Genomic DNA, 27,238 nt, shown 5'->3' on the forward strand with positions numbered 1-27,238 from the left:
GAAGGGAAGCAGGTGAGACCTGGGCTCCTGCAGGCCCCGTGGATAATGTCTGCACACTGGACAGGTTTGTTCTCAAGAGCAGCTGGAGGAAATGGGGTGCTGGCCTTGTAGATGATGCTGGTGGGGGGCCCGGGCAGGAAGTACAGTTGACAAGGACCTCGGTGTCTCCGTGAAGGCTCTGAACAGCTTTGCCAAGCACCAGGTCTCCCTGAGCGGAGAGCACCTGCCTTTCTTCCGAAGGAAACGGGGGCATCTGGAGGGAGGTGGGAAACAGAGGCACAGGGTTCTCCCAGGTAGCTGACAGGCTGTAGGACAAGCCACGCTAGGGACAGACACCCCACTCAGCTCCTGACACCCGAGACAGAAGACCAAGAAGGAACAGAGAGAGCCATTCACCAAAAAAAAAAAAAGGCTCTTCTGAGAGCCTGCAGAACTTCCATATTCTCTTCAGCAAAAGGAGCATCTCCGTGCTGACTGAAGAGGGAATGAAAGAGGGCTGAACTCCCACATCAGCTAATGGTGCATGAAAGAAAAGGAATGATTTGAGGTTTCTTTCTTTTGCGACAGTGTGGGGCCTGAACTCAGGGCCTCACAGTCTCAGCTTGCTTATATTGGCGCTCTACCACTTGAACCATGTCTTCAGTTCTAGTTTTTCACTGGTTAATTGGAGATTAAGAGTCTCACTGATCTGTCTCGGCTAAGTTTCTTACCTGGATCCTCCAATCTCACCCTTCCATTAAGCACATTAACCATTGCACAGCAAGCAAATGGAAAAGCGTTAAGTCTTGTGCGGACGTTGAACGATGGTGGGGGTGCGGGGGAGGGGGTGGGGGAGAGAGCATTAAGCATGCGCAGTACAGTGCTGAGCGCTAGGCACCTGGGCATGTGCAGTGGCCTCTCAATGTGGGTCTGTCGAACCATTAGCCCGCGGCTACCAAGGGTCTTCTGCACGTGGGAACTCCAGACTCAAATTTGCTATGAATCTAAAACTACTTAAAAAAAAAAAAAAAGTCTATCCTATGCCAGGTCTCGTCACCAAAATAAGCCAATAAATAAATACATTCTATTTTAAAAAAAAAAAAAAAAACTTTTTTGTTGAAAAAAAAAGACAACTTTTTTTGGGGGGGACTTGGCATGTGACTCTGTGGGGGGAGAGTTTGTTTCACAAGTGCAAAATCCTGAGTTCTACCCCCAGCACCCCAAAACACATGAAACAAAAGTCTCAGCCTAGAGCCTCGCAGGACGTAAGAGCTCTCAATACATGGGAGAAAAAGGAGGGGAGGGAGAGGCAGTGAAAGGAAGGAATAAGGCAGGCTGGAGAAAGGCATGCTGGGTCTTGTTAAGCACGCTTGTAAAAAACGGAAGCAATTCTGTTGTTAAGGTCATCCAAAAGATGGCCACTCAACTCTGTGACTACGTAAACACTGCTGAGTGTTCACTCTTTTTTTTCTCCCAGTACTAGGACTAGAACTCAGGTCTCACACTTCTGGCCAGGGGTTGGCCTCAAGATTTAGACCTTTCTGGAAGTACAGGCAAGCACCAGCCCACTCCGCTTGTTCTTTGAGGTGGGCTTTTGCTAACTTTTCTTTCTTCGTAGGCATGCCTCCAGCCGTGAGCCCCCCACCCCCCCAGTCTCTGCCTCCCCAAGGACCTGCCGGGATTTCAGACAGGAGAACAACCTGAATCTACGCCATCAAGGCCAGTTTGGCAACCCTTAGGATGAGCGGTCTCGAGTGAGCCACTCTTCCTCTCTGAGCCCAGATGTCTCCCCAAGTCCTGTCTTTCTGAGAGGGGCAAAGGGGGAAGTGGAGCTGGTGAAATGCCAGGACACAGGCCCGCTTACCTGGGCAGGAGGAGCAGCAGTTCTCCGGGGGCAGGGCAGGGTCCACGCAGGCCGAGTGGCAGGGAACCTCCTCACAGCTCACCTCTCCCAGCTGGGGAAATCAGCCGCTCGTGAGGAAGGCAGAGCATCCCACCCGCCCACGGTGGCAGCCCAACCCACGGGAAGATGCCGGGGTAACGGCCGTGCCAACCCCGGTGGGGCCACTTCAGCTGGCCCTCCACAGAGAGGGGAAATGGCCAGGCGGAAAGGTGCTGTGGCCGTTCATTGACGATGAACAGGGAGCGGCTCAGGCCTAGCGATGCAAGAGGCTGAGATCTGAGAATCGTGGTTCAAAGACAGCCCAGGCGGGAAAGCTGGTGACACTCTTATCTCCAATCAACCATCAAATGAAAGCCAGAAGGAGGACTGCGATTCAAGTGGTAGAGCATCGGCCTTGAGTCAAAAAGCCAAGTAAGAGCACAAGGCCCCGAGTTCAAGCCTCAGTACCGGCACACACACATACAGCCACACACATACTGACTGACATCCCAAAGGTGAACTGTGGCCTGAAGATGGATGGACTTAGGTCAGGCCAGAAAGTATTGTGTGTGGCAAGCAGGAGCACCACCCCCCCAGGCCCCCAGACCTGCTCACCTGACATGTGCACTGCGTACAGGGCTCATTGTCCAAGGTGAACACCTGGCCGTTCATCACCTTCCTCCCCTCATAGTTGCAGTCTGCAGAGGCAGAGGAGACAGGCCCATAAGAGCTGGGCCTGCCCAGGAGCCTCAGGCTCAGGGCGGCAGGGCCCACTCACCACGGCACAAGGGGCAGCACTCGCCGTCAGGATGGAAAGGGTAGGTGCAGGTGATGGGGCAGTCCACAGGTGAACAGGCCACCGAGCCCAGCTGCAGGACACAAAATGGATGAGACCCTTGGCTGAGGTGTTGGCACCAAGTACCATTCTGCGCTGGCCACGTCACATCAGGGGAGGTGCCCAGGGTAGGACAGGGTGCAGGGTGGCACAAGGGGCAGGGGGCAGGGGTTTGAGGGTGGCCATGGTAACCATAGAATTAGTTAGGCTCCTTCCTGCAAGAAGACACCTTACAAGGCCCGGCTTTAACCACAAGTTCATCTGCCAACAAGCACCCATGAGAAACGGCATAAATGGCCCAGGAAGGCTAAGCCTCAAAACCCAGAGAGAGGACTGGGCTGTTGGTTCAGTGGTCCAGTACTTGCCTATCATAAGCAAGGACCTGGGTTCCATTCCAGACACAATGAAAATACAAACAGTAACTGAGCAGGAAAAGAGAGCCTCTGCCGGGCAATGGTGGCTCACGCCTGTAATCCTAACTACTCAGGAGGCTGAGATCTGAGGTTTGAAGACAGCCTAAGGAGCGAAGTCTATGGAGTTGTGACTCAAATGGTGCAGTGCTTGCCTTGAGCAAAAAAAAGATCAGGGACAGTGCCCAGGTTCTGACTTCAAGCCTCAAGACTGGCGCGCGCGCGCACACACACACACACATGCACACACACACACACACACACACACACACACACACACACACACACACAGAGCCTAAGCTGGGCCCCAGTGGCTCATTCTTATAATCCTAGCTAGTCAGGGGGCTGAGATCTAAGGGTTGCAGTTCAAGCTAGCCCAGGTAGGAAAGTCCATGAGACTCATATCTCTGATTAACCATCCAAAAACTGGAAGTAGCACTATAGCTCAAGTGGTAGAGTGTCAGCCTTGAGCAAAAATGCTAAGGCCAAAAGATCAGGGACAGTGCCCAGGTCCTGAGTTCAAGCCCCAGGACTGACATGCGCATGCACACACAAAGACACAGCAGAGAGATGCAAAGCTCCCTGAAGTACAAGGCTGTGAACTCGCAGGAACACTCAGAGACCACAACTGTGGAATGGTTTCTTAATCTTTCCCTAGACCTTGTCCTTTTTCGTGCATGTACACAGTGAAGGCAGTCCACACCCAGAGATGGCCAAAGTCCCATCCGGCATTAAGGTTCAGCATGACAAACAGTGGTACTTTCCGACTTTGTTCTCCAAATACTAAATCACACCATGTACTTACTGCTTAACAGCCTTTTTCACCCTGAGACAGGATGGTTATGGGGCACACATGCAGGTCCTGCAGTGAACCTGAAATGCCAGGGCTCAGTTCCAGGCAGTGTGATTCATTTGTCTCTGCACCCTGGTTCTCTAACTTAGAAAGAATTCTCCAACAGGTTCCCTGAGGGACTTAGAACAAGGCTAGTAAATGTGGGTATTTTAGGTGGTTTTTCTGTGTGTCAGGACCAATGCTTGAACTCAGGACCTACATGCTGTCCCTTGGCTTTTTTTGCTCAAGGCTAGCACTCTACCAGTTGAGCCATCTCTCCATGTCTAGCTTTTTGGTGGTTAGTTGGAGACAAGGAATCTCATGGACTTTCCTATCTGGCTGGCTTTGAACCGTGATCCTCAGATCTCAGCCTCCTGAGTAGCTAGGACTACAGACATGAGCACCAGCTATCCAGCCTGAGTGTGCTTTAAAAAGAAGGAGGAGGAGGAGGAGGAGGAGGAGGAGGAGGAGGAGGAGGAGGAGGAGGAGGAGGAGGAGGAGGAGGAGGAGGAGAGAGGAGGAAGAAGACCCAGCCTAGAGCTGTAGGTTTGTACTCCCACCCTCCATCCTCAGTAAGAGTCCCAGGGGTGGGGGTGGGGGGCTAAAGGTCAGTCCCCTGAGATTCTCCCTGACCACCCACAAACAGACAGCACTGGTCAGCCAGGATTTAAGATAAAATGGCTCACTGATTCTGGAAAAGATTCGCCCTGGGCAGGTTAGAGGGGGCTGCCTTTCCCCAGGATGTAGCAGCCACACTTCTCTGGGGCTCTGGCTTTGCCCTCTGAGGTGGTGGAGCTCACAGGGGAGCGGAATGCTTCCAGGGCAGAGGTCAGGCCGGGGCCATACCTACCAGGCAGATGCAGCTGAGACACGGATCCAGCAGGGACAGGAAGGTTTCGTTGTTGTAGAAGATTCTGCCTGTGTAGGTGCAGCCTGCCAGACAGAACACGTGGTAAGCAGCAGCCAGGGCAGGTGGCCAGCGGGTGGGCAGGCTCCGGCCAGGGCAAAGGTCAGAAAGAAGCCTCTCTGGTCAGGCCAGTCCCTTCCCCCAGGACGTTACCTGGAGCTCATGCAAGCAACACAATACTCCCAGGCACTGTGATGGCCGTTTCTGTACTGGATTCAGAGAGGCGATCCCAGTGGCTTTGGGTGTTTTGTTTTGTTTTCAATACTGGGGTTTGACCTTGGCTATACACTTGCTGGGTAGGTGGCCTATCACTTAAGTCACACTCTTAGCCTTCTTTGTTTTTACTTCATAGAGTCTTGCATTTTTGCCCAGGCCAGCCTTAGACCTCAATCCTCCTACTTATGTTCCCATGTAGCTGGGATCACCCATGTAGCTGTACCACGGTGCCCAGCTTGAGATGAGGGTCTCACTAACTTCTTTACCCAGCCTGGACTCCCAAGAGTGGTCGTCCCAATTTCCATTTCTCACATAGCTAGGGTTACAGGTATGTGCTACCACACTGGGCTCCACAGTGTCTTCGTCATCAGGGGCCCTTGCCCCAGACATGGGGAGATGGACACGAGGGTAGGGGAGCAGTCAGGCAGAGGGGGTGGAAAAGACAAGGGGTGCGGAAGACACCTCCCAGATATTCCTCCACACCCTTCACAGTCCTGATACCCCCAGAGGCTGGATATGAGCGAGGCCACCTTGTCGTGACATGGGGTACATGGTTAAGTACAAAAGCAGACGGTGAGCTGGGCATGGGGGTTCATGCCTATAAACCAAGCGACTCAGGGCTGAGATTCTGAGGATTCCAGGCCCATGCCTTCCATCAATTAAAAATTAAAAAAAAAGAAGCCGGGTAGGGTGGCTCACGTCTATCATCCCAGCTATGCAGAAAGTGTAGGAAATTTCATTTGACACTGTATTCTGAGCTACACTCAACCACTGCACCCGCCATCGACAAACGGCCAGTGACTGCCGCCAGCCAGCTTCAGCTCTTAGGGGAGGGCCCTCGGTGGGGCCCGGTACCTGCTGAACAGTCGGGGCAGCACTGTCCCGGGATCCGGATGGGGTGGGGACAGGAGTCCACGCAGTCTGTCCTCTTACAGCTCACCGAGCCATCTGCCTGAAGGGAGAAAAAATTCACCAAGGGGCTGGGAATGTGGCCTAGTGGTAGAGTGCTCACCTCGTATACATGAAGCCCTGGGTTCCATTCCTCAGCACCACGTATACAGAAAATGGCTGGAAGTGGCGCTGTGGCTCAAGTGGCAGAGTGCTAGCCTTAAGCAAAAAGCAGCCAGGGACAGCGCTCAGGCCCTGAGTTCAAGCCCCAGGACTGGCAAAAAAAAATTTTTTTTTAATTAAAAATTCACCAAGACCCCATCTAGTACGCTAGTGCCTGCCTCTCCTCGGGAAAGAAAGGGCAATTACTGCGGCACACTGGGGGTGGCTTATCCTCAAGGGCACCAGAACGCAAGTGGAGGGATAGTGGGTCTCCACAGTTGTTTGGAAAGGTGTCATGCCTCCCCCCCACCCCAGAGGATTTGTATCTTGGGGGCGGGAGATCAGAGCAGGGATTCTGGTCTCCTTGGCTTCCTGTTCTTTGGCTGCAGCCGCCAAGGCTGCACCATCCGTCGCCCCCTCCACATTCTTCTCTCGTTTCCCTGGAACCCTGGCTCACCCCAAACCTATAGAGTACAATAAAATCCTATTTTTATAGAAAACTATTCTGCCGGAAATGCCTATTTCAGAAGACCAAAATGCCATACAAGGTTTCTTTCTTCTTCTTCTATTTTTTTCTTAAGACTCAGGATGTTTATGGCTCTTTTATTCTTGTAAAACGACAGCCTGAAATCAGCCCTAAAGGGGAGAAACGGGAAAAAGGCTTCTTTCACCTCAATTTCCAATGACACATGTGTGGCTTGGTAGGACCCAAGGCACAAGGAAAGGTCATCAGAGGCAACTGAAGGCCCTGCTTCTCAGGAGTACAACAAGCCCTGAAGGTTAAAATGCAAGCTCTGAAGAAAAGAAAAAACAAACAAACAAGAAACAAAGCCAGATGCCTGTGATCCTAGCTCTTTAAGAGGCTAAGATCTGTGGATTAAGGTTCAAAGCCAGCCTGGGAAGGAAAGCCAGACTGGGCAAGAAAGTCTGTGACACTCTTGTCACCAATTAACTAGCAAAAAGCCAAAAGTGGAATTGTGACTCAAATACCAGCAGTAAGCAAAAAGCTCAGTGCTAAGGGATTGTGCCCAGACCCTGAGGTCAAGCCCAGTACCAGCAGAAAAAGTAAGATAAAATCAAGTGAAACTTCAGCCTCTGAGCCCCACCCTATAGTCAGGGCCTGAGAGACCACATGAACACCTAACACGGGCTCCCCAGAATGCTTCCCACTGTGGGTGCAAGAACCTCATTCTGAGAACTAAACCTCCAACTCCTCCACTATGTCCCACACCCCCCTCCGGGAGGCCCCCCCTTCATGGTAGCCACCCCCCCCTGCACAAGCTTAGACATGCACAGCCCCCCCTACAGCGAGGACAGGAGGAACAGGCCCCAACCCTTTCTGAGAGGACTGGCCCAGGCCGAAGAAGGCCCAGCCTCTGGAGGGCAGGGGTCCCCTTGGGGCGAGCAGGTGGGGCAGCCGAGGAAAGCAGCTGAAGGCGAGCAGGCTGTCATTCACCTGGCAGATGCATAACTCACAGGGGTCACCAGGCGACCAGATCTGTCCAATTGGAAACTCAACCCCGTTGTCGTCCAGAGAGCAGCCTGGCCAGGGGACATTGAGGACAAGACAGTGGGCACAGGCCTGGGGGTATGGCCCCGGGTACAGTGCTGGCCTAGCATGCTTGGGGCCCTGGGTTCCAATCCCAGCACTAAATCAATAACAAGGCAGTGAAGCGGGCACTGGTGGCTCACACCTGTAATCCTAGCCACTCAGGAGTTCGAGATCTGAGGATCACAGTTAAAAGCCAGCCAGACCAGGAAAGTCTGTGAGAATCTTATCTCCAATGAACCACCCCAAAAGCTAGAAGTGGGGCTGTGGCTCATGTGGTAGACTACCAGTCTTGAGCAAAGAAGTTCTGGGAAGGTGCCCAGGCCCTGAGTTCAAGCTCCAGTACCAGCACCAAAAAAAAAAAGGCAGTGGCAGAAGTGCCCACCAAAAATACAGCACCACCAAGGATGACACCTCGTGCTCACTCAAGACACTCAGACGCACACGCTCCCCACCAGACGCTAACACAGATGCGCATGAGCAAAAACACGGACGTGCATGCGCACTAACATCAGGGTGGATGAAGTCTGGCCCTGGGCCGGGCTCTGGCCTTACCTGTGGCAGGTGTGGGCTCCCGGCAGATGAAGCAGCACTGCCCAGGGCCCAGCCACCACTCCTCTCGGGGGCAGTTCAGCTCTGGGCACGGTGTGAAGGAGCATTCTACCTCCCCGTTCTGCAAAAGAGGCAAGGGCAAGTCCAATGAGGGTGGACTCACGCCCCCCACCCCCCAACCTCTGGGGCAAAGGGGCTTGAGGAGGAGGCGGGGAGCTGCTATCCTTCGCCCTTCCTCCTCTAGTCAAGGTGACAAAGAAATCTCCAAGGTAGCCTATAGGCTCATGCCTATAATCCTAGCTACTCAGGATGCTGAGATCTGAGGATCACAGTTTGAAGCCAGCCTAGGCAGACAAACCCAAGAGACTCTTATCTCCAAATAATCAGCACAAAGCTAAGAGTTGGGGCTGGGAATGGGCCTTAGCGGTAGCGTGCTTGCCTAGCATGCATGAAGCATCTCCTCAACACCACATAAACAGAAAAAACTGGAAGTGGAGCTGTGCTCAAGGGGTAGAGTGCTAGCCTTGAGCAAAAAGAAGCCAGGGGCAGTGCTCAGGCCTTGAGTTCAAGCCCCAGGACTGGCAGATAAAAGAAAAGAAAGAAAAAGCTAAGAATAGAGGTGTGGATCAAGTGGTAGAACCTTGAAGAAACAAGCTAAGCAACAGTGTGAGAAAAGTCAGGTGCTGACTATAATCTTAGCCACTCAAGAAGGCTGAGATCTGAGAATTGTGTGGCACAAAGCCAGAGAGGGCAGGAAAGTCCCTTTGTCTCCAATTAACCACTTAAAAACTGGAAGTGGAGCTGTGGCTCAAAATGTGTAAAATGCTGGTGAGCACGAAAGTTCAAGGACAGTGCCCAGACCCTGCTTTAAAAAAAAAAAAAGTATGAGGGGAAAAAAAAGAAATAATATCCAAGGGGAAGAAAGGGGAAGGAAGAGAAAAGGACCAGTCCTTCTTGGGCTGGGAGGAGGATCTGGGAATACTAGGTGTACCCAGTCCTGCCTGGGCCTCCATCTCTTGCCCTTCCTTATCCTGAACATGTCCAATGGCTCTTTGTCCTCTACTGTGTGTGTGCGTGTGTGCGTGTGTGTATACGTGTGTGTCTGCCTGTACTAGAGCTTGGACTCAGGGCCTCACACTCTTGCTTGACTTTTTGGCTCAAGGCTGGTAGTGCTCTACCACTTCCAGCTTTTTGCTGGTTAACTGGAGACGAGTCTCACAGATTGATCTGCCAGGGCTCGCTTTGAGCTGTGTCCGTAGATCTCAGTCTCCTGATTGGCTAGGATTACCCGAGTGAGCCACCAGAGCCCTCCACTTTTTACCCTTCCAATCCATACTCTCTGTAGCCAGGGGTCCTTCCCAGACACCAATCAGATCACACCACCCCCTTCTGTAGCAACATCCCCAAGTGCACACAGCCTGCTGCCTGCTAAGTGACCCTTTCCAGCCCTCCCCTAAGAACTGCCCCGGGGCTGACTGCAGCCATCTTCCAGGGACAACAGTGGGGAGAAGTGCTTTTCCCCCATGTGCCTAGAAACGCCTGTGGCTGGACCAGGAGCCTGCAGCCCAGCCAGCCTCTGTGACCCCATTCACCCTGGGGAGCTGATGGTGGGATGGGCCCGAGACTGGAACTGTTCTGTGTTGATCTGTGCTTCAGCACACAGTAGGCTCTCTATCAACAGCAAAGCTTCAACTGCAGTGATTCGGCAGTGACTCTGCCTCCATCTCCCTTTTGCCTTATATGACAGGCTGTCTTCTACCAGACAAGGAATCCTGGGTAAATTCCTGTGCTGCCCCACCCCTTCCCCAGCACAAGCACCCCCCCCCCACACACACCTACCTGGCAGACACACGTGGTACATTCGTCACCACCCCCACTGAACACAGCCCCGTCGGCGTACCATCGGCCGTGGAAATAGCATCTCACTGCAGAGGAGAAAGGGAGAAGGGGGCTCAGGGATTGGGGACTGAAGCAACTAGAGGCCAAGGGGACAACGGGGAGCAGACGGACCGAGGGAGTAGCTCCCACACACCCCTCCAAAACCCCAGGCACAAAACAAGTTACTGCTTAAATCTTGACAGGACGGGGCCTCGTGGTAGAGTGCTCGCCTCACATACATGAAGCCCTGGGTTCGATTCCTCAGCACCACATATATAGAAAAAGCCAGAAGTGGCGCTGTGGCTCAAGTGGTAGAGTGCTAGCCTTGAGCGGAAAGAAGCTAGGGACAGTGCTCAGGCCCTGAGTTCAAGCCCCAGGACTGACAAAAAAAAAAAAAAAACTTGACATGATGAACCAGGTCCCAGTGGCTCATGCCATCTGAGGATGGCAGTTCAAAGCCAGACTGGGCAGGAAAGTCTGAGAGACTCTTATCTCCAATTAACCACAAGAAGAGAAGGAAGTGGAGATGTGGCTCAAGTGGTAGAGTGCTAGCCTTGAGCACAAAGCGCAAAAGCTCAGGGACAGCACCCAGCCCTTAAGTCAAGCTCCAGGACACACACACACACACACACACACACACACACACACACACACACACAGAGAGAACCAGATCAAGTTCTGCTCCGTTACTAACTTCTGTATGTCTCTAAGCAGCAGCCTGACCACTCTGGGCCAGCCAGTTTCCTTATCTATACAAGGTAGCAGCGAACAGATTTCTCTCTCCTTGTGGTAACACAGTATTGGCAGGTGCCACACACAGAAAGGGGCACAGGTCTGACTATGATTTTCCATCATGATAATAAGACATCTGGGAAAAGAGACTCGTGCTTTTATGTTATCGGTGGCTTAAGAAAGCTTCTTCTCCAGCTAAAGATAGCAATTGCAAGGGTGAACTCAAACCCAGTCCCACCTTGTTCAAAGTGCTTCCTGGAGCCAGAGGCAGGAGAGGCTCTGAGCAGTCTTGCATTCAAGCCACAGAGTAGATGCTCAACAAAACAAGCACCCAAACTGTCACTTGATGACAGAAGTCCAACTCACTGTCCCTACTCCCATCAGAGAAAAGAGCCCTGATCCCTGCACACATGAAAACCAAAATTCCCAGCCTTGCACCCAGTGGCTTGCATCTGTAATCCTAGCTACTGAGGAGGATGAGAGCTGGAGGATCTACAATCAAGGCAAGCCCAGGCCCCACCCCACCCCCCAAAAAGCTCACTAGACTCCATCTCCAAAATAGCCAGAAAAAAAGCTGGACTGGAGATGTGGCTCAAGTGGTAGAGCATCAGCCTACCAAAGCAAACTGAGTAAGCTCAAGGCTGAGTTCAACCCCCAGAACTAAAGAAAGAGGAGGGAAGGGAGGGAGGGAGGGAGGGAGGGAGGGAGGGAGGGAGGGAGGGAGGGAGGGAGGGAGGGAGGGAGGGAGGGAGGGAATCACATGAAGGGAAGAGAAAGGAGGAAAAAGGAGGGGAGAGGAGGGGAAAGGAGGGGAGGGGAAGGGAAGGGAAGGGAAGGGAAGGGAAGGGAAGGGAGGAGAAAGGAAGGGAGGGGAGGAGAAAGGAGGGGAGGGAAGGGAAGGGAAGGGAAGGGAAGGGAAGGGAAGGGAAGGGAAGGGAATGGAGGAGAAGGGAAGGGGTAGGGAAGGGAAGGGAAGGGAAGGGAAGGGAAGGAAAGAGAAGGGAAGGGAGGAGAAAGGAAGGGGGGAGGGAAGGGAAGGGAAGGGAGGAGAAGGGAGGGGAGGGAAGGGAAGGGAAGGGAAGGGAAGGGAAGGGAGGAGAAAGGGAGGGGGGAGGGAAGGGAAGGGAAGGGAAGGGAGGAGAAAGGAAGGGAGGGGAGGAGAAAGGAGGGGAGGGAAGGGAAGGGAAGGGAAGGGAAGGGAAGGGAAGGGAAGGGAAGGGAAGGGAAGGGAAGGGAAGGGAAGGGAAGGGAAGGGAGGAGAAAGGAAGGGAAGGGAGGAGAAAGGAGGGAAGGGAAGGGAAGCAAATTTCCCAGCTCAGTCACTTACCAGGGACACAGGTGCAGCAGTCCGACTGCAGGCGCGTGTCACAGGGGCCAGCAGGGCACTCGGGAGAGATGCAGGACACATTTCCAGCCTTCATAGACAAAAGAGGGTGACGGGACAAGGGCAGGGCAAGAGTTCTTCCACCCTTCAAGCCCCCAGCCAACCATCATGTTGCCTATTTTACCACATGCTTTCCCCAAAGGCCAGCTGCCTCAAGGACATTGTAGGACACCTGCAATGCCACCTGGTCACTGGAAACACCTCTCTGGTATGTATTACGGTGAGGCTAGAGGACCATCTCTTCTTTCCAAGACACATGTCTTCCCGGGCAAAGTCAGACCAGGGCAGAGCAGGCAGCAGAGCGGGCCACCATCCTTACACAAAAGGACATGTTGCAAAGCCAGGTGACTCCTGGAAAAAGGCTCCTATACCCATTCCTGAGCATCTGGGTCTTAACCCAAGTGGCTCTCATCGGTAGTCAATGAATTGGTTATACAAGTAAACTTTAATGCTGGATGCAGTGCCTCATGTTTGTAGTCCTAGCTACTCCAGGAGGCTGTGATCTGGAGAATGAATCATGATTCAAGGCCAGCCTGGGCAAAAAGTGCCTGGGCAGAAAGTTCAAGAGACTCTCAACTCAGTCATTAAGAACCTAGCTGTGGTGGTATACAACTGTCACCCCGGCTCTACAGCTATGTAGTAGGACGTATGACTAGGAGGAACACAATCCAGGGGGAGACTCTACCTGAAAAATTACTAAAGCAAAAGAAAAAGGGCTGATGGGCTGGGAATGTGGCTTAGTGGTAGAGTGCTTGTCTAGCATGCATGAAGCCCTGGGTTCGATTCCTCGGTACTACATAAGCAGAAAAAAGGCAGAAGTAGGGCTGTGGCTCAAGGGGGTAGAGTGCTAGCATTGAGCAAATGAAGCTCAGGGACAGAGCTCAGGTCCTGAGTTCAAGCCCCAGGACTGGCCAAAAAAGAGGGGGAGGGGGTGGGGGGGCTGAGGTGTGAGTCCAGTGGTAGAGTGCCTGCCTAGAAAACACCAGGCCCTGAGTTCAAACTCTAGTACCACCAAAATATAAAACAGATAAACAAATGTTATGTTAATTTTAATTTATTTTTTGTCGGTCTTAGGGCCTGAACTTCAGGGATGAATCTGAGCTCTTTTTGCTCAAGGCTAGCACTCTACCACTTTGAGCCATAGTACCACTTCCAGTTTTTTGGTGCTTAACTGGTGGCTGGCTTTGAACTGCGATCCTCAGATCTCAGCCTCCTGAGTAGCTAGGATTATAGGCGTAAACCACCAGTGCCTGGCTATGTTAGAATTTTGAAGTTCAGATTTTTTTTTTGAGGGGGGGGCCAGTCCTGGGCCTTGGACTCAGGGCCTGAGCACTGTCCCTGGCTTCTTCCCGCTCAAGGCTAGCACTCTGCCACTTGAGCCACAGCGCCGCTTCTGGCCGTTTTCTGTATATGTGGTGCTGGGGAATCGAACCTAGGGCCTCGTGTATCCGAGGCAGGCACTCTTGCCACTAGGCTATATCCCCAGCCCTGAAGTTCAGATTTTTTAAAAAGCCTCCAACTTTGGAGTCAGCCAGCCATGAGTTCCAGGGTCCACTCCTCCCCTAATCTTTGCTTAGGCAAAGGATGTCACATCTCTGAGCCTCAATATCCCCTTTGTGATGGGTGGAAGGTAGCAGGCTTGCTGGCTGCGAACCAGGAAGAGCTCGAATGAAGGATGTTGGCAGCTGTCTACATGAGCAATCTTAAGCCATGCATCTACCTTTGTGGTCAGACCAGGAGCCAATTTAAAAAGGTTCGGATGAACAATGGAAGGAGAGACTGATCAAGATGCATTGTACTCATAATCAGACTTCTGTAACAAGAAAAAACAACTTTGTACAACTAGTTAAGAATCTTAAAAAATAAAATGGTCAGAGGATGACAGTGAGGCTGGGGACAGAACCAGGCCTTGGACTCAGATTTCAGCTCAAATCCCTGCCCTGCCACCTCCCAGCCTCAGTCTTTGCAATGTTCAACGGGAATAACAACGCTAACTGAGGCATGGCCGGACCTTGCATATAGCAGATACCCAGAATCAAATCCATGTAGCAGCCCCTGGCCCTCTCCGGCACACAGTAGGTGCTTACTAACTGTTCTTAGAGAAGTGTACTGGCCTAACGTAAAACACTCTTTTTGGGTCTTCGTCAGTACTGAGGCGTTGAACTCAGGGGCCTCGTGCTTGCTCGCTCGTTCGGCGTTCTTCCACTTGAGCCAGCCTTTTTTTTGCACTTAGTATGTGTTCCACAGAGTCTTCAGCTTTTGCCCAAGCTAGCCTATGATTATGATTGTCCTACCTCCACCTCTCAGGTAGCTGGGATTACAGGCCCTGTACCACCACACCGGGATTGTTCTTTGAGCTAGGATCTCTCTAACTTTCTGCCTGAGTTGGCCTCAAACCTCAATCCTATCTCTGCCTCCCAATAGCTTGCGTTACAGGTGTGTGCCATCACACCCAGACGATAAAGTACTCTTAATAAGCCAAGTTTGTTCATTGACCTTCCCCCTCCCAGATGTGGGTACCTTTACTGTGCTAGCAAATAGTTTGCTTCGAAAGAACAGGTTTCTTTTTTTTTTGGGGGGGGGGGGGAACGGGGCGGTTCTGAGGGAGCTTCATGCCTTCCCTTCCCAAACAGATGAGCCCTGTTTTTTGCCTTTGGCTCTTTTCTGCAGTGCAGAAGCCTCGCTGGGCCCACCGACCCACAGCTTTTCCTCTTGTACTCCTGAATCCGACAAGTTCTGACTAAGCTCACCACCTGAGAACCTTCCTTCTATTCAAGAGTACTCACCTTTAACATCCGGTCTTTTTTCCTCCTCCTCTCAAACCCCCAAAGGTTAAGAAAACACCCACGAGACTCTGGGGACTCTTAGGAAGCTTACCAGGCAGACACAGACGGTGCAGTTCTCATTGGGAGGTGAAAACACGTCCCCCTCAGCTCGAATGGCGCCACTGTGAAAGCAGCCTTTGAAAGACAAACCAGAGGCAGAGGCCTCAACCTCTTCAAAGAAGAGGAAACTCCAGGTCGCCTGACTTTGCCAGGCAGAAAGTGCCTGGAGCCTCTTTTGCTGCCCTGGGTGTCCCCACAGTGGCAAATGCTGGCTGCCTGAACTGGGTGGTCCTACAGAACCGCCCAGGAGACAACTGTAAAAGCCCACCCATGGTGGTCTCAGGTCTGCTGATGTCATGTCACATCAGAGCCACAGCTGTCTTGAAAGGGTGCTTTACTCCCATCCCACAGGGCAGGCAGCCAGACAGCCCTGTGTTCAACACCAGGCCTTGGATACGAAGTGCTCAGTACTTTCCATCTAAGGATATGATACACAGTGAGGACACAATAAAAGATGGCCATTCACGTTAAGAAAAATCACCTAAGTACGCGTCTGTGGCAAGTGCCTTGTTTTGCCTTTGCAGTGCTGGGGATAGAACCTGGGGGAGCTCTCTAATGTTAGGGTCAGCATTCTACCTTGCACCCTGCCTCCAACCAGGGGGAGGAAGATGAAATGGCTCCTCCAGCCACCGGGGGAGCTGAAGACAGGGGCAGGGGATGGGCAGGGGGCAGTGGATTAGGAGGGACTCATTGAACTATAGCTCAGGAATGAAGCACAAAGATGAGGGGTGGAATGGGGGTTCCCTATGGGGGCCCTGCAGGGTTGGGGGTGGAACTCAGTGGTAGTCTTCACCTCAGCATGCACAAGGCCCTGGATTCCCTCTCAGCACTTCAAGAAACCTAAAGAAGAGTCTGGAGATGGAGAGGATAGCAGTTCGAGGCCAGTACCAGTAAATACTAGCACGCCCCTATCTCAAAACCTAGCTGAGGGTGGTGGCACATGCCTGCCATCCTAGCAGTGAGGGAGGCAAAGGCAGGAAGGTGGCTAAGGTTAGCCCGGGGCAACAATGAAACGCGACCTGACAAACCACAAGCCAAAAGGGACTGGGGGGGGTGGGGGGGGGGAGGGGAGAGGCATGGCTCCCAGGGGTACATCGCTTGCCTAGGTTTGGCCAAGTGAGCCGCAGCACCCCAGGGCCGATTGGGATTGGGCGTGTACCCCCTGGCCCGCCCCACACTCGACCAATCAGAACCTCCAGGGGCGGGGCTCGGGCCCAGGTTTATTCAGCTAGCTAGCTAGCTAGCTAGCTGATTCCCAGAATGTGTGCAGGAGGGTCACCTGTGCAGGAGGGACAGCACTCCGGGTCTCTAGGGGGAACGGGGTGGGAACAGGCAGCAGCTTCACACCTCAGCTTCCACAGGTCACTTTCCCGTCCTGGAAGCACAAAGATTGGCAGCCACTACCAGACCGCAGGGATGCCACAGCAGGGCAGCCCTGGGCCTGTCACACCCACCTCGCACCAGCACTGGGAACAGCCAGGCTGGGGCCAGCGACTCCCGGCTGCATACATGGTCCCCAGGTGCCAGCAAGGAGCCGGGCTTGTTTCTAGCCTTGGGTTCTCAGGACCCCTGGGTGAGGAAGGGTCCCCACTGCCTCCCCCTGGAGGAGAGGAGGGGAGGCCCGAGGGTCACCAGCAGGGGGGCACTGGGCACTGGGGTGAACACCAGCCAGGCAGGGGAAGCTGTGGGTGGTACAGGGGCAGGAGATGGCCGGTGGGTTGTCTGGACTCCCACGGGGGGGCCCGGAACCCCTGGAGGAGCTCCATGTCCTGGAGATAGAGCAGGCCGGCCAGCCTCGGGAAGCAGCAGGGACATCTTGGGGGAGTGCTGCCGGGGCTGCAGAATGGCAGATGGGGCCAGCACCGCCTTCGGGGTGGCTGAAAGGGAAGCACAGGGTCTCCTGAGGGAGGCAGCAGAAGCAGTGGGGCTCAGGGGTCCTGGGCTCTGCTCCACCCCAGTCGCTCACTGGCGCTCTGGGCAGCGAGTGACCACATGGGAAGATGCCTGGGAACGCCTCAAGCCAGGGAGTGGGTAACCAGCCAGAGACGCAGATCCTACACAACCAATTCACCCACGTTTCCTCTCCTCCCTAGCCACAAAGGGGATGCAAGTTCTCCTGAGCCCCATAGGCCTCTACTCCTTCAGGGGTGCATGGTGGGAATATCTGTCCTCAAGCCTGTGGCTCCCCTGGAGGAAACTGGAGTTCTGAAGAGCCATCCATGGCCAATGGGCCTCCTTTTAGGATGAGGCTCCTGCCTCCCACCCCAGCACACACTGCACCCTTGGAATGAAGAGGAGCCTTTTCCCTGCAGGGGGACACTCACTGCTCAGAGGTCAGAAAGACCAGGAGGGGAGACAGAGGGAGAGGTTCAAGATCAGGGGCAGATAGGAGAGAAAGCAAGGTGGGGCAGGAGGAGGGGAGAGAGACAGGTGAAGTCACTCATCAGCGCTGCGCTGACCACAGCTGGCCATGGACTGTGGTAGCTGTCTCCACACTGAGATGTTCACACGGTGGAATGGAGGTCAGTCTATGGGATGTGACAGCCACCATCACATCACAGGGGCAGAAAAAGAGGAGAAAGGAATAAAGAATGAAAGAGGGGAAGAAAGTGGGATGTTGGATTAACTGGGGGGGGGGGGGGGATATGAAGGGGATAAAGCAAGATGGCCAGGCCTTAGGGGGCTGTGTCTGGCCCTGAAGGACAAAAGCTGGGGTGAAGGAGTGGGGCAGTGGCCTGGAGGGCAGGGCTTGGGGAATAGATCAGGGTGTGGAGGGTGTGGCCCGGCCCTGAAGGGGTGTGGCCAGGGCCTGGTGAGAACACCTGAGCGTGGAGGGCGGGGGCCTGGCGCTCACCTTCACAGGACACTCTGTCAGCTCGAAGCCTGAAGCCAGGTCTGCAGGTACACAAGAAGCTGCCCACCGTGTTATGGCAGGAATGGTGGCAGACTCGCCTCTCATGGGGCCTCCGGCACTCGTTGACATCTGTGGAAGAGCCTCACTGCCTTGTTGTGTCTGTGGAGGTCTCTTTCCTCCTATCCCTTGGTCTGTGGGAGCTCCTTGCCATGTTCTTGGGGCGGGGGGGGGGGGGGGTTGCCCCAGCTCCAGAATGCAGGGAGTGGTGCATGTAGCTGGAAATGGAGCTGAACTCGAGGGGCAGTCACCTTGGCAGGTTTTACCCTCTGTTGTCATTCAGTGGGTGTCTCAGTCGGCAATGATTACGTGCTGCTGGGTGCATCTGAACCCCACTCAAATGTCATCCAAACCCGCTACTAGCCTGGTGTTGCTTTCTAAAAAGCGTCTCAAAACATCTCATGCTTCTAAAAACCACTGTGCCACGACAGCAAGTCCCAGGTCGAATACCTAACTCGGCTAGAACAAGGTGTTTTTCAAGCTCATGGGACCCCACCTTTTATCCATGAGCCAAGCATACTAATCCCTTTCTGGAAATTTCTGCTAATGGGCTGAGAAAACAGGGGTCCCCTTCTAAACCAGAGGAACCAAGACATGAAGTGTTTTATTTACCCAGGGGAACTAAGGCAGCCAAGAAAATAGGTGAGCAGAGAGGAAAGCTGGGGGAGGACCGGAAGAAAAAATGAACAGCATGAAAGCAACACAGTGCCCAGCGAGTGGGCAGCTCGGGCCTCCCGTGCAGGGACCAAGACAACAAAAGGGTGCCCGGGGGAAAAGGCTCAAGCCCCTTCAGGTTCTAGCAGACTAGAACACCCAAATGCTGAACTTCCTGGGCTCCTGGGTGGACCCTGCCCATCATCCTGATTGGCAGCCTAAGTATAGAGAGCAAGGTCCCAGCCTTACCCACACAGGAGTGCCGGTTGCCATGGAGGTAGAAGCCACTGTGACAGGAGCACTTGTAACTGCCGAAGCTGTTCTTACATCTCTGCTGACAGGGGGGTCCCTAGGCATTCATCAGTGTCTGCCAGGGGAAAGGACAAGGCTGGCACTCTGCTCCTTATTTCAGAAGACTTCTCTCAGGACGAGGAGCCAGTGGCTCATGCCTATTATCCTAGCCACTCAAGAGTGTGAATTATAAGGATCCCAGTTCAAAGCCACGCCTGGGCAGAAAAGTCTGACTGTGAGACTTTATCTCCAATGAACCAGCATAAAACAGGGAATGGAGCTGTGGTTCAAGAAGTAGAGCACTAGCCAGGCAGTGATAGCTCACACCGGTGATCCTAGCTACTCAGGAGGCTGAGATCTGAGGATCATGCTTCAAAGCCAGCCTGTGAGACTCTTATCTCTAATTAACTACTAGAAAACCTGAAGTGGCTCAAAGTGGTAGAGCACTAGCCTTGAGCAAAAAAGCCAAGGGACAGTACCTAAGTTTCGAGTTCAACTCCCAGAGCCAGCACACACACACACACACACACACACACACACACACACACACACACACAGTCACACACATGCAAGCATGGACAACAAACAGAAAATGACAGTTCAAACTTCAACTCCAACAAGATCTTAGGAAAGTAACTGTATTTTTTTTTAACTCTCAGTATTCTCAATAAAGTGGCGGCAAGCAGCATCAATTTCATAGGATAATTTTTAAGAATGCAATAAGAATATACATATAAAATCACTTAGTCAGATATGCATAACTTGAAAGTAAGGCAAATAGAATACTTCCATCCCAGTGCATAGGTATGGAATAGCAGGAAGACAGGGTGAACTTACCAGGCTAATAACCAAGTACCAGAAACTGATCTGTGCTTCCTCCCCCATATCCCCCCACTAACTTTCAGCACACTTCCCAGTGTGATAGTACTTGGGAGGTAGGTAGGGCCTTTGGGGGATTATTAGGGATAAAGGAAGTCATGAAGGTAGGGACCTCATGATTGATTGAAGAGACACCAGACTACCTCTCTTTCCCTCCCTCCAAAGGAGTCTAGAACCTTCTGGTTTACGGCAGTGGCCCTAACTCCACATCTTATTAAAGGAGGCAGCCTCCTCCCTGGGCCAGCCTCAGTCTCCCCATCTGTAGGGATAATACACATGTCTGTCAGCATTGTGACATGGAGAAGCCACGGGGTGGGGCCAGAAGGGCTGTGAATTCTGTGTGGCATCCTCTTTCTACTTACCTTGACAGCTGTGGCGATCGGCAGACAGCTGCATGCCCGGCCCACACTCGCACACAAAGCCACCTTCTGTGTTCACACACTGACCCTCGCAAGAGGAGCTTAGACATTCGTCAATATCTGGAAAGAAAACATCACTGCACAGCCCACTCTGAGCGTGGCCATGATTCCGAGTGGGAGAAAAATCAATGCCACCCAAACCCCAGAAAGGGCAGGCAACTTCCAGAAAACTTCTTAGCCATGAAAGACCCTTCCTCCCCAGAAAGAGTCAGTAGAGGACAGGGGTGGACCCAGTAGAGGACCCAGGTGGGGAAAGAAGGAGGCCATGGCTGAATGTGGCAGACCAGCCCACAAGGCTGGCTTCAGTCAGAGACAGAGCACAGGAAGCATGGTTAAATTATCAACAGTTGTTGGATGCGAGGGGCTCATGTTCATGCTGGTAATCCTAGCTACTCAGGAAGCCAGCCTGGGCAGAAAAAGCTGTAAAACTCCATCTCTAAAATTAACCAGCAAATCAACCACAGGTTGGAAGTATGACTCGAGTGGTAGCATTGGAGCAAGAAAGTGGAGTGAGCATGAGGTCCTAAGTTCAAATCCTAGTATGAACTATCCAACTTGTGGGTGGGATGGAAGAGAAAAACCTGGGAGAGAATGAGGGAAAGGGTGACATTGTCCAAAAGGAAATGTACTTTTTGCCTGACTTACATAACTGTAACCCACCTGTTTAATAAAGATTTTTTAATTAAAAAAAATCCCAGTATCACTCCTCAAAATGATCAATAATGTCATTTCTTTGATGTTCATTGAGAGCAATGATTATGTGTGGCAGACCCAGAGAGGGGCTTCTGAGGATACAAAGGTGACTCAAACACAGCATGGACCCTCCAGATGTTTCTGACAACAGAGGCCAAGACACAGAGCCACAGGAGGCTAATGTAGGGGGGAGGAGGAGGGAGGGAGACATATGCCCTTGGGAAGACTGGTCCCCAAGCAGTTGGGCTCTAGTGGAGGCAAGCCAGGAGGAGAAACTGCAGGTGACTCATGGGTTAAGGAATTGGGATCCTGTTAAGACCAAAGACAGGGCTACAGAGGTGGCTTAAGGAAGACCAGTCAGGTGCTGGTGGCTCACACGTGTAATACTAGCTACTCAGGAGGCTGAGATCTGAGGATTATGGTTTGAAGCAAGCCTGGGTAGGAACGCCCATGAGACGCTTATCTCCAATTAATCACCAAAAAACAAAACAAAACAAAAACCCCAAAGTGGATCTATGGCTCAAGTGGTAGAGTGTTAGCTTTGAGCTAAGAAGCTCAGGGACAGACCCTAAGTCCTGAGTTCAAGCCCCAGGACCACCAAAAACAGAAACGAGAGACCAGGCTATGGGGTGGCAAGGGAGTTCTGCTCAAGATAGGTTGGCTACTTGGGTAGTGCCTTAGGAAAGTTAGCTAACCTAACTAGCCACTCAGGTCTGGGGTGACAGGGGCTGGAACTCCTCAAACCCTGATGCACTGTATCCCTTCCCCACCTAAGCACCAAGGGGGCTCTGAAGACGTTCAGGAACCTGAGTCTCCACACTGTCAGACTCCCATTCCTCCCAGCTCCCTCCTCTCCCTTTGCTACTCTGCCTTCAATCCACATCTATTTACTCTCCTTCAGGCAGGTTATTAAGACCGTGCCCAGGGCCTCCAGACCCACTTGGACCCAGCCCCTTTAGGGGTGTGTGTGTGTGTGTGTGACCTGTGGTCAATACTCATGAAACACCACCAGTGACACACTCCTCTGCCCATGAGCCTCCTTGCACAGTTCTCAGTTCTCACAGTTTGTCCCAGCTCAGCCTGGTGGCTAGCTCCCAGAGCAGATGGGATCCCACCCTGCCCTCCTCTATTCTCCCACACTTTTACCTGAACACCTGATGCCAACAGCTGTTTCTGTCATTGAGAAGCCCACAGGGCACACTCGGGCCACCTCCTGACAGCCACCGTGGTTACAGGCGAGGTCACAGCCATATTCCCCACAGGATACGTGGGATTCTAAAACAGGCATCACACAGGTGAATACAAATCAACACGACAGTGGACCGGTAGCCCCAGCCCAGCCCTGGCCCTGGCCTAGGCCCTGTGCTGCACCAGGGGCTCCTCCAGAACCTGTTAGGGGATGATCCCGGAAGCAGACAAGCCTGACTTTCTTTCTTTCTTTATGCCAGTCCTGGAGCTTGGACTCAGGGCCTGAGCTTCTTTTTGCTCAAGGCTTGCTACTCTGCCAACTTGAGCCACGGTGCCACTTCTGGCCTTTTCTATATATGTGGTGCTTCATGTATATGAGGCAAGCACTCTTGCCACTCAGCCATATTCCCAGCCCCCAGGCCTGACTTTCAATCCAGCTCTTCCACTTACTGGCCAGATAACCCAGGACAAGATAGTAAATTCCATGTCACATCTTCCTCTTCTATAAAATGGACATGAGTATAGTCTGGTGTGGGGGCCTATAGCTAATCAAGAAGCTAAGATCTGAAGAGGACCAAAGTTCAAAGCCAGTCCAGGCAGAACACTCTTTGAGGTGCCATCTCCAATTAGTCAACAAAATGTTGGGCTGGAGGCGTGGCTCAAGTGCTAGAGCACCAGTCATCCATGCAAGAGCCAAATGACAGGTCGTGGCCCTGAGTTCAAGGCCACCGCCCTCACCCCCAAAAACGTTATAAAGATGCCAATAGTGTGGGCTAAAGATGCCTAGCTAGAACACTTCTTGCCTGTCCAGTGGCTGGCACAGATTCTCAGAACTATTTCAGTTGTTCCCATCAGTCCACAGCCCATCCCAGTTACCTGGGCAGGTGGCCCCGTGCTCTCCACCCTGGCAGGAGCAGACGTTGGGAGCAATGCAGATGCCACTCCCACAGCCAAAGGAGCAGAGAGCTGAAAGGAGAACTGAAGGTGAGGAGGGCCTGGGACGGGCTCCCCACCCCCATCCCAGCCCCAGGCGCAGGGATGGGAACTCACGCAGGGTGCAGTGCCCACTGCCCATGGACGGGGCCCAGCCGGGGCAGCAGCCACTCCCGAAGCCTGAGAGGCAGACGTGGGGGCCTAGTCGGCGTCTGCGAGAGAGAAGAATGTTTTCCATAGTGTACCAGGAGAGGAGCAGGCAACAGGAAAGTCCCCCTTCTGGCCTGTGAGTTAGGCAACACATTTTTCCAGTAAGTACTGGGAAGAACCAGAAGGTTCCAAAGAAAAATGACCCTGACAGTCTCTCCTGGAGGCGGGACACCGACAAAAGAGTGGGAAAACAAATACCAGCCTCCTATAGATCTGTCCTGTGAACACAGAACAAAGGGCAGCCAGGAGAGAGGCCCAGTGCTGAAGGAAGACAGCAGTGGATGGAGGGCGGCAGAAGGGCTGCTTCCGGACCTTCCATTTGCCATACCCTGCCGTTAGAAGGTTCTTCCTGGTAGGGTGTGGTGGTAAACATCTCTAATCATAGTCTTCAGGACACTAAGACAAGAGTGATGAGTTCAAGGACAGCCTAAGCTACATAGTGAGACCTTGTCTCTAAAACAAACCAATGAGGGCTGGGGATATGGCCTAGTGGCAAGAGTGCTTGCCTCGTATACATGAGGCCCTGGGTTCGATTCCCCAGCACCACATATACAGAAAACAGCCAGAAGTGGCACTGTGGCTCAAGTGGCAGAGTGCTAGCCTTGAGCAAGAAGCCAGGGACAGTGCTCAGGCCCTGAGTCCAAGCCCCAGGACTGGCAAAAAAATAAAATAAAATAAAACAAACCAATGAGGTTCTTGCCAGAAGCTGGTGGTTCATGGCTATAATCCCAGCTATTCACAAAGCTGAGATCTGAGGACAGCAGTTCAATGCCAGCCTGGTCAGACAAATCTGACTCTTGTCTCCCATCAGCTAGCTAGCAAAAAGCCAGAAGTAGAGGTGCAGGTCAAGTGGTAGAGAGTTAGACTTGAACAAGAAAGCCAAGTGAGAGTGTGAGGCCCGGAGTTCAAGTCCTAGTAATGGCGTACACATGGGTGCGCATGCACACACACACACACACACACAGACACACACACACACAACAAGGTCCTTCCTGAAACAGACGCTCAACATGCTCTACTCTTCGCTGAGGCTTCTATCGTGCTGCGTCTCCCCACAGAGACCTTCTTGTGCACTCACTCTGCTTCATCATCCTTCTCCACATGAGTGATTTGTTAACTTGACAATTTGTTCCTTGTCTCCCCTGCAACTTCCTGAACATGAGGACTTATTCTGTCACTGGAATAACTGGCTCTTGGGGAGACAAGGATGAGAAGGGAAGCCAGCAGAAGACACAGAGCGAGCGGCACCTGAGGGTATCTCTGGCCAGGAACATCTCTGGGGCTGGAAGGGATGGGCACTCAGGAGAAAGGAAAGCCAGACAAGCAGCAGCAGACTGTGCTGGATGCTTAAGTGTAAAGTCACCAATAGGCCAAGGTCTTCATCTCCGAGGGATGTGGACAGACAGGAACCGGGTGATAAGAACACAGTGTGACAATGCCACAGTGGGAAGGAAGGGCTAAGGCAGTATGGAAACTGAGGAGGAAGGGGAAAATGGCACGGGCATAAACACAAGCCTAGAGAGGACAGAGATGGTGCTTGGATCCGCTTCCTTCAAGGGCTGGATGGATGGCCATGAATCCTGCAGGCTTTGAACTGGAAAGCCCAACAAACCAGCAGGTGTAGAGAGCTGAGTGTCATTCTGCCAGGCAGGCCTGCACCAGGTGCTGGAGACATGCTACCCAGATTTACCCAGATTTTCGCGGAGACAATGATCAGTGTCAAATGCCATGTACACTAGAAAAGGGGGCAAAGGAGCGGGAGGACTAGCAGCCTGGGGCAGTAGAGAAAAATGGAGGAAACTGTACCCAGGGCCAAAGGATCCCCTTTCCCTCTGAGGGGAGCAGGCTAGAAGGAGGGGGCAGCTTCTCAAACTGCTCAATAGCTGAGTCCCCAGAAGGCTCTGAGAAGGACAAGCAGGGCCACCAAAGCAGCAGATGGCAGGGTACGTGGGGGGAAAGCTGGTAAGTGAGATCGGTGTGCCCACCACGGTGTCCCCCCAAAAAGCCAGAGGGCCAGGGCTGGTGGTGACCGGGAGACAGGTGGCAGGAGGCTAGCCCTCCCCTCCCCGGCTGCCAAGCTGATTCTGAGCAGGAACTGGCAGCAGGGGCTGCAGAGGACTTGGTGGGAGCCCCCCACGGCGTGCGCCCTGAGGACGTGGCCCAGGGCCAGGCGCTCGCCGACTCCGTGTTCCCTCCCTGGGAGATGAGCATCGCGTCAGGCACACAGCCCGGCCCGCAGCCGCCCCCGAGTGGGGAGGGGGGGGAACACGAGGGGAGGACGTCAAGGGCAGTGAAGGGGAGAGCCCCCTGCCCCAGGGCGAGGGGCGCAGCGGGGCGGGGACCGACGCTGCCAGGGCAGTCACTGGCACGTTCGGGGAGGGGGGGGCGGAAGCCAATCAGCCGAGACCAGATGGCACGTCCCGGGGTCCCCGTGCACGCGGGCTCCCCCAGCGTCCGGCTCAACGTCTCCCCTAGGTCCTCCTAGTTAGGACAGTGCCAGACCGGGACGCCAGGCAGCCACCCGCCCACAGGCGCAAGTTGCTGATTCTTTGTCGTGACCCCATGGACAGCGCCCCGGGGATGCCGGGGACACCAGGGCTCCGGGGCGCGCCTCCCAGCTCCAGCTCCATGAGGAGTGCGTGCCCCCCCCACCCACGGGCCTGGGGGGGGGGGGGGACGCGGGGCTCTCACCTCTCGGGCAGGAAGTGTCCAGATGACTTTCTCCCCGTGTAGCCTCGGGCCGGGGCTCCGGGCAGCAGGAGCGCGAAGCAGGCGGCCCGGAGGAGGAGCAGTCCGGCCCACATGACCGGCGGCGGCGGCGGCGGCGGAGGGTCCCCGGGTCCCCGGCTGGGCTCCGCGCGCACGGGGAGGGAGCCGCCGGCCCTCGCCCCTCCTCCTGGCGCCGAGGGGAGCAAACCAGCAGGCCCCCAGAGCGAGCAGGGGGCTGAGGCCGCCGAGAGGAGGGAGAGGAGGGGCCCGGGCCTCGGCAGACAGCCGGGGCAGGACTAGGGGGGGTCCCCAGAACCTCAGAGCGGAACACACACACAAAAGGCAGTGGCGCAGCGGCAGGCCCGACGGTTCCCCTCCGCAACCCCCCCCCCCCCCCCCGCAGGCCAGGAACCTGGGGCGGGGGCAAAGATCAGGGACCCCTGAGGGCGGGGCTTCACCCCCGGAGCCCACACCCCCTGCACACTTTGAGAGTCGGCTTCCTGCGAAGAGCTGAGGGAGTCAGCCTGACGCCCTGGTTGGAAAGAAGTTTCGGGAACCCGGCCAGTGCTGAATGCTGCGCGCCCCGCGCCCCGCGCCCCGCGCCCGGGGCATTGCCAGTCGTGTCCCCCCACACACACACCCTCTACCCCGTGGATGGAGCCTGGAGCCCGAGGCCCCCGTCCTGTCATCAGGTGAGAATACTGGCAGTTCTCAGCTTGCCCCAGCCTACCACGTCTGAATGCACGCATAACTGAGGTCCCTCTGCCCCAGCCCAGAGGGCACTAGCTGGCCTAGAACTTGCAGGCCACTTAGGCATCGTGGGCAGTCCCCCCCCCCTCACTTCCCTTGGGATGCAAAAACAGCTAGGAGGCAGACCGGGAAGGCTCCCCAACTGCCCCCTTTTATAAAGGGGTTGCAGGAGGATTCAGGCAGGAGAGCGGTGGTTCCAGAATTTACGGTCATCCTGCTGAGAAAAAGCAATTTTACCTTGGGCTGGGGAGCAGGAATCTTCCCTACCTATCCAGATCCAGTTAGTCAGTGTTTTGTGTGTGTAAATAACACTCAGGAATAAAGTCCTCACTACTTGTTAACATGCCTCACACATGGAAAGGCTGAACTGTTCCGCCCCCCCCCCCATCACTAAAACATCAGTGTCCCATGGGTGTCCCATGGGTGTTCCTCCTTCGCAGCCCTGGAAGTTACCCAGACCTCACGTCACACCTGGCTGTCATGGTTCATACCATCTGCCAGGAGCACACA

General features: G+C 53.8%; 1 protein-coding gene across 1 annotated transcript; it reads right to left on the reverse strand.

Moving 5' to 3' along the window:
- Positions 1–5: 5 nt before the first annotated feature.
- Vwce (von Willebrand factor C and EGF domains) lies at positions 6–26,305 on the reverse strand (the record flags this gene model as incomplete). The annotated part of the gene is given in 23 exon segments (XM_048361426.1): positions 6–253; positions 1,844–1,934; positions 2,477–2,559; positions 2,640–2,730; positions 4,789–4,871; positions 5,917–6,013; positions 7,568–7,653; positions 8,216–8,333; positions 10,052–10,137; positions 12,150–12,237; positions 15,084–15,166; positions 16,371–16,448; positions 16,451–16,466; positions 16,546–16,692; positions 16,694–16,968; positions 17,946–18,074; positions 18,906–18,999; positions 19,001–19,023; positions 20,189–20,305; positions 22,085–22,213; positions 23,003–23,092; positions 23,177–23,271; positions 25,961–26,305. Coding segments are annotated over 23 exon segments (2,460 nt in total), but the record flags the coding sequence as incomplete, so codon positions are not given.
- Between the last annotated feature and the right edge of the window lie 933 nt (positions 26,306–27,238).

Source organism: Perognathus longimembris, chromosome 13, assembly GCF_023159225.1.
Source record: "Perognathus longimembris pacificus isolate PPM17 chromosome 13, ASM2315922v1, whole genome shotgun sequence".
NCBI lineage: Eukaryota > Metazoa > Chordata > Mammalia > Rodentia > Heteromyidae > Perognathus > Perognathus longimembris.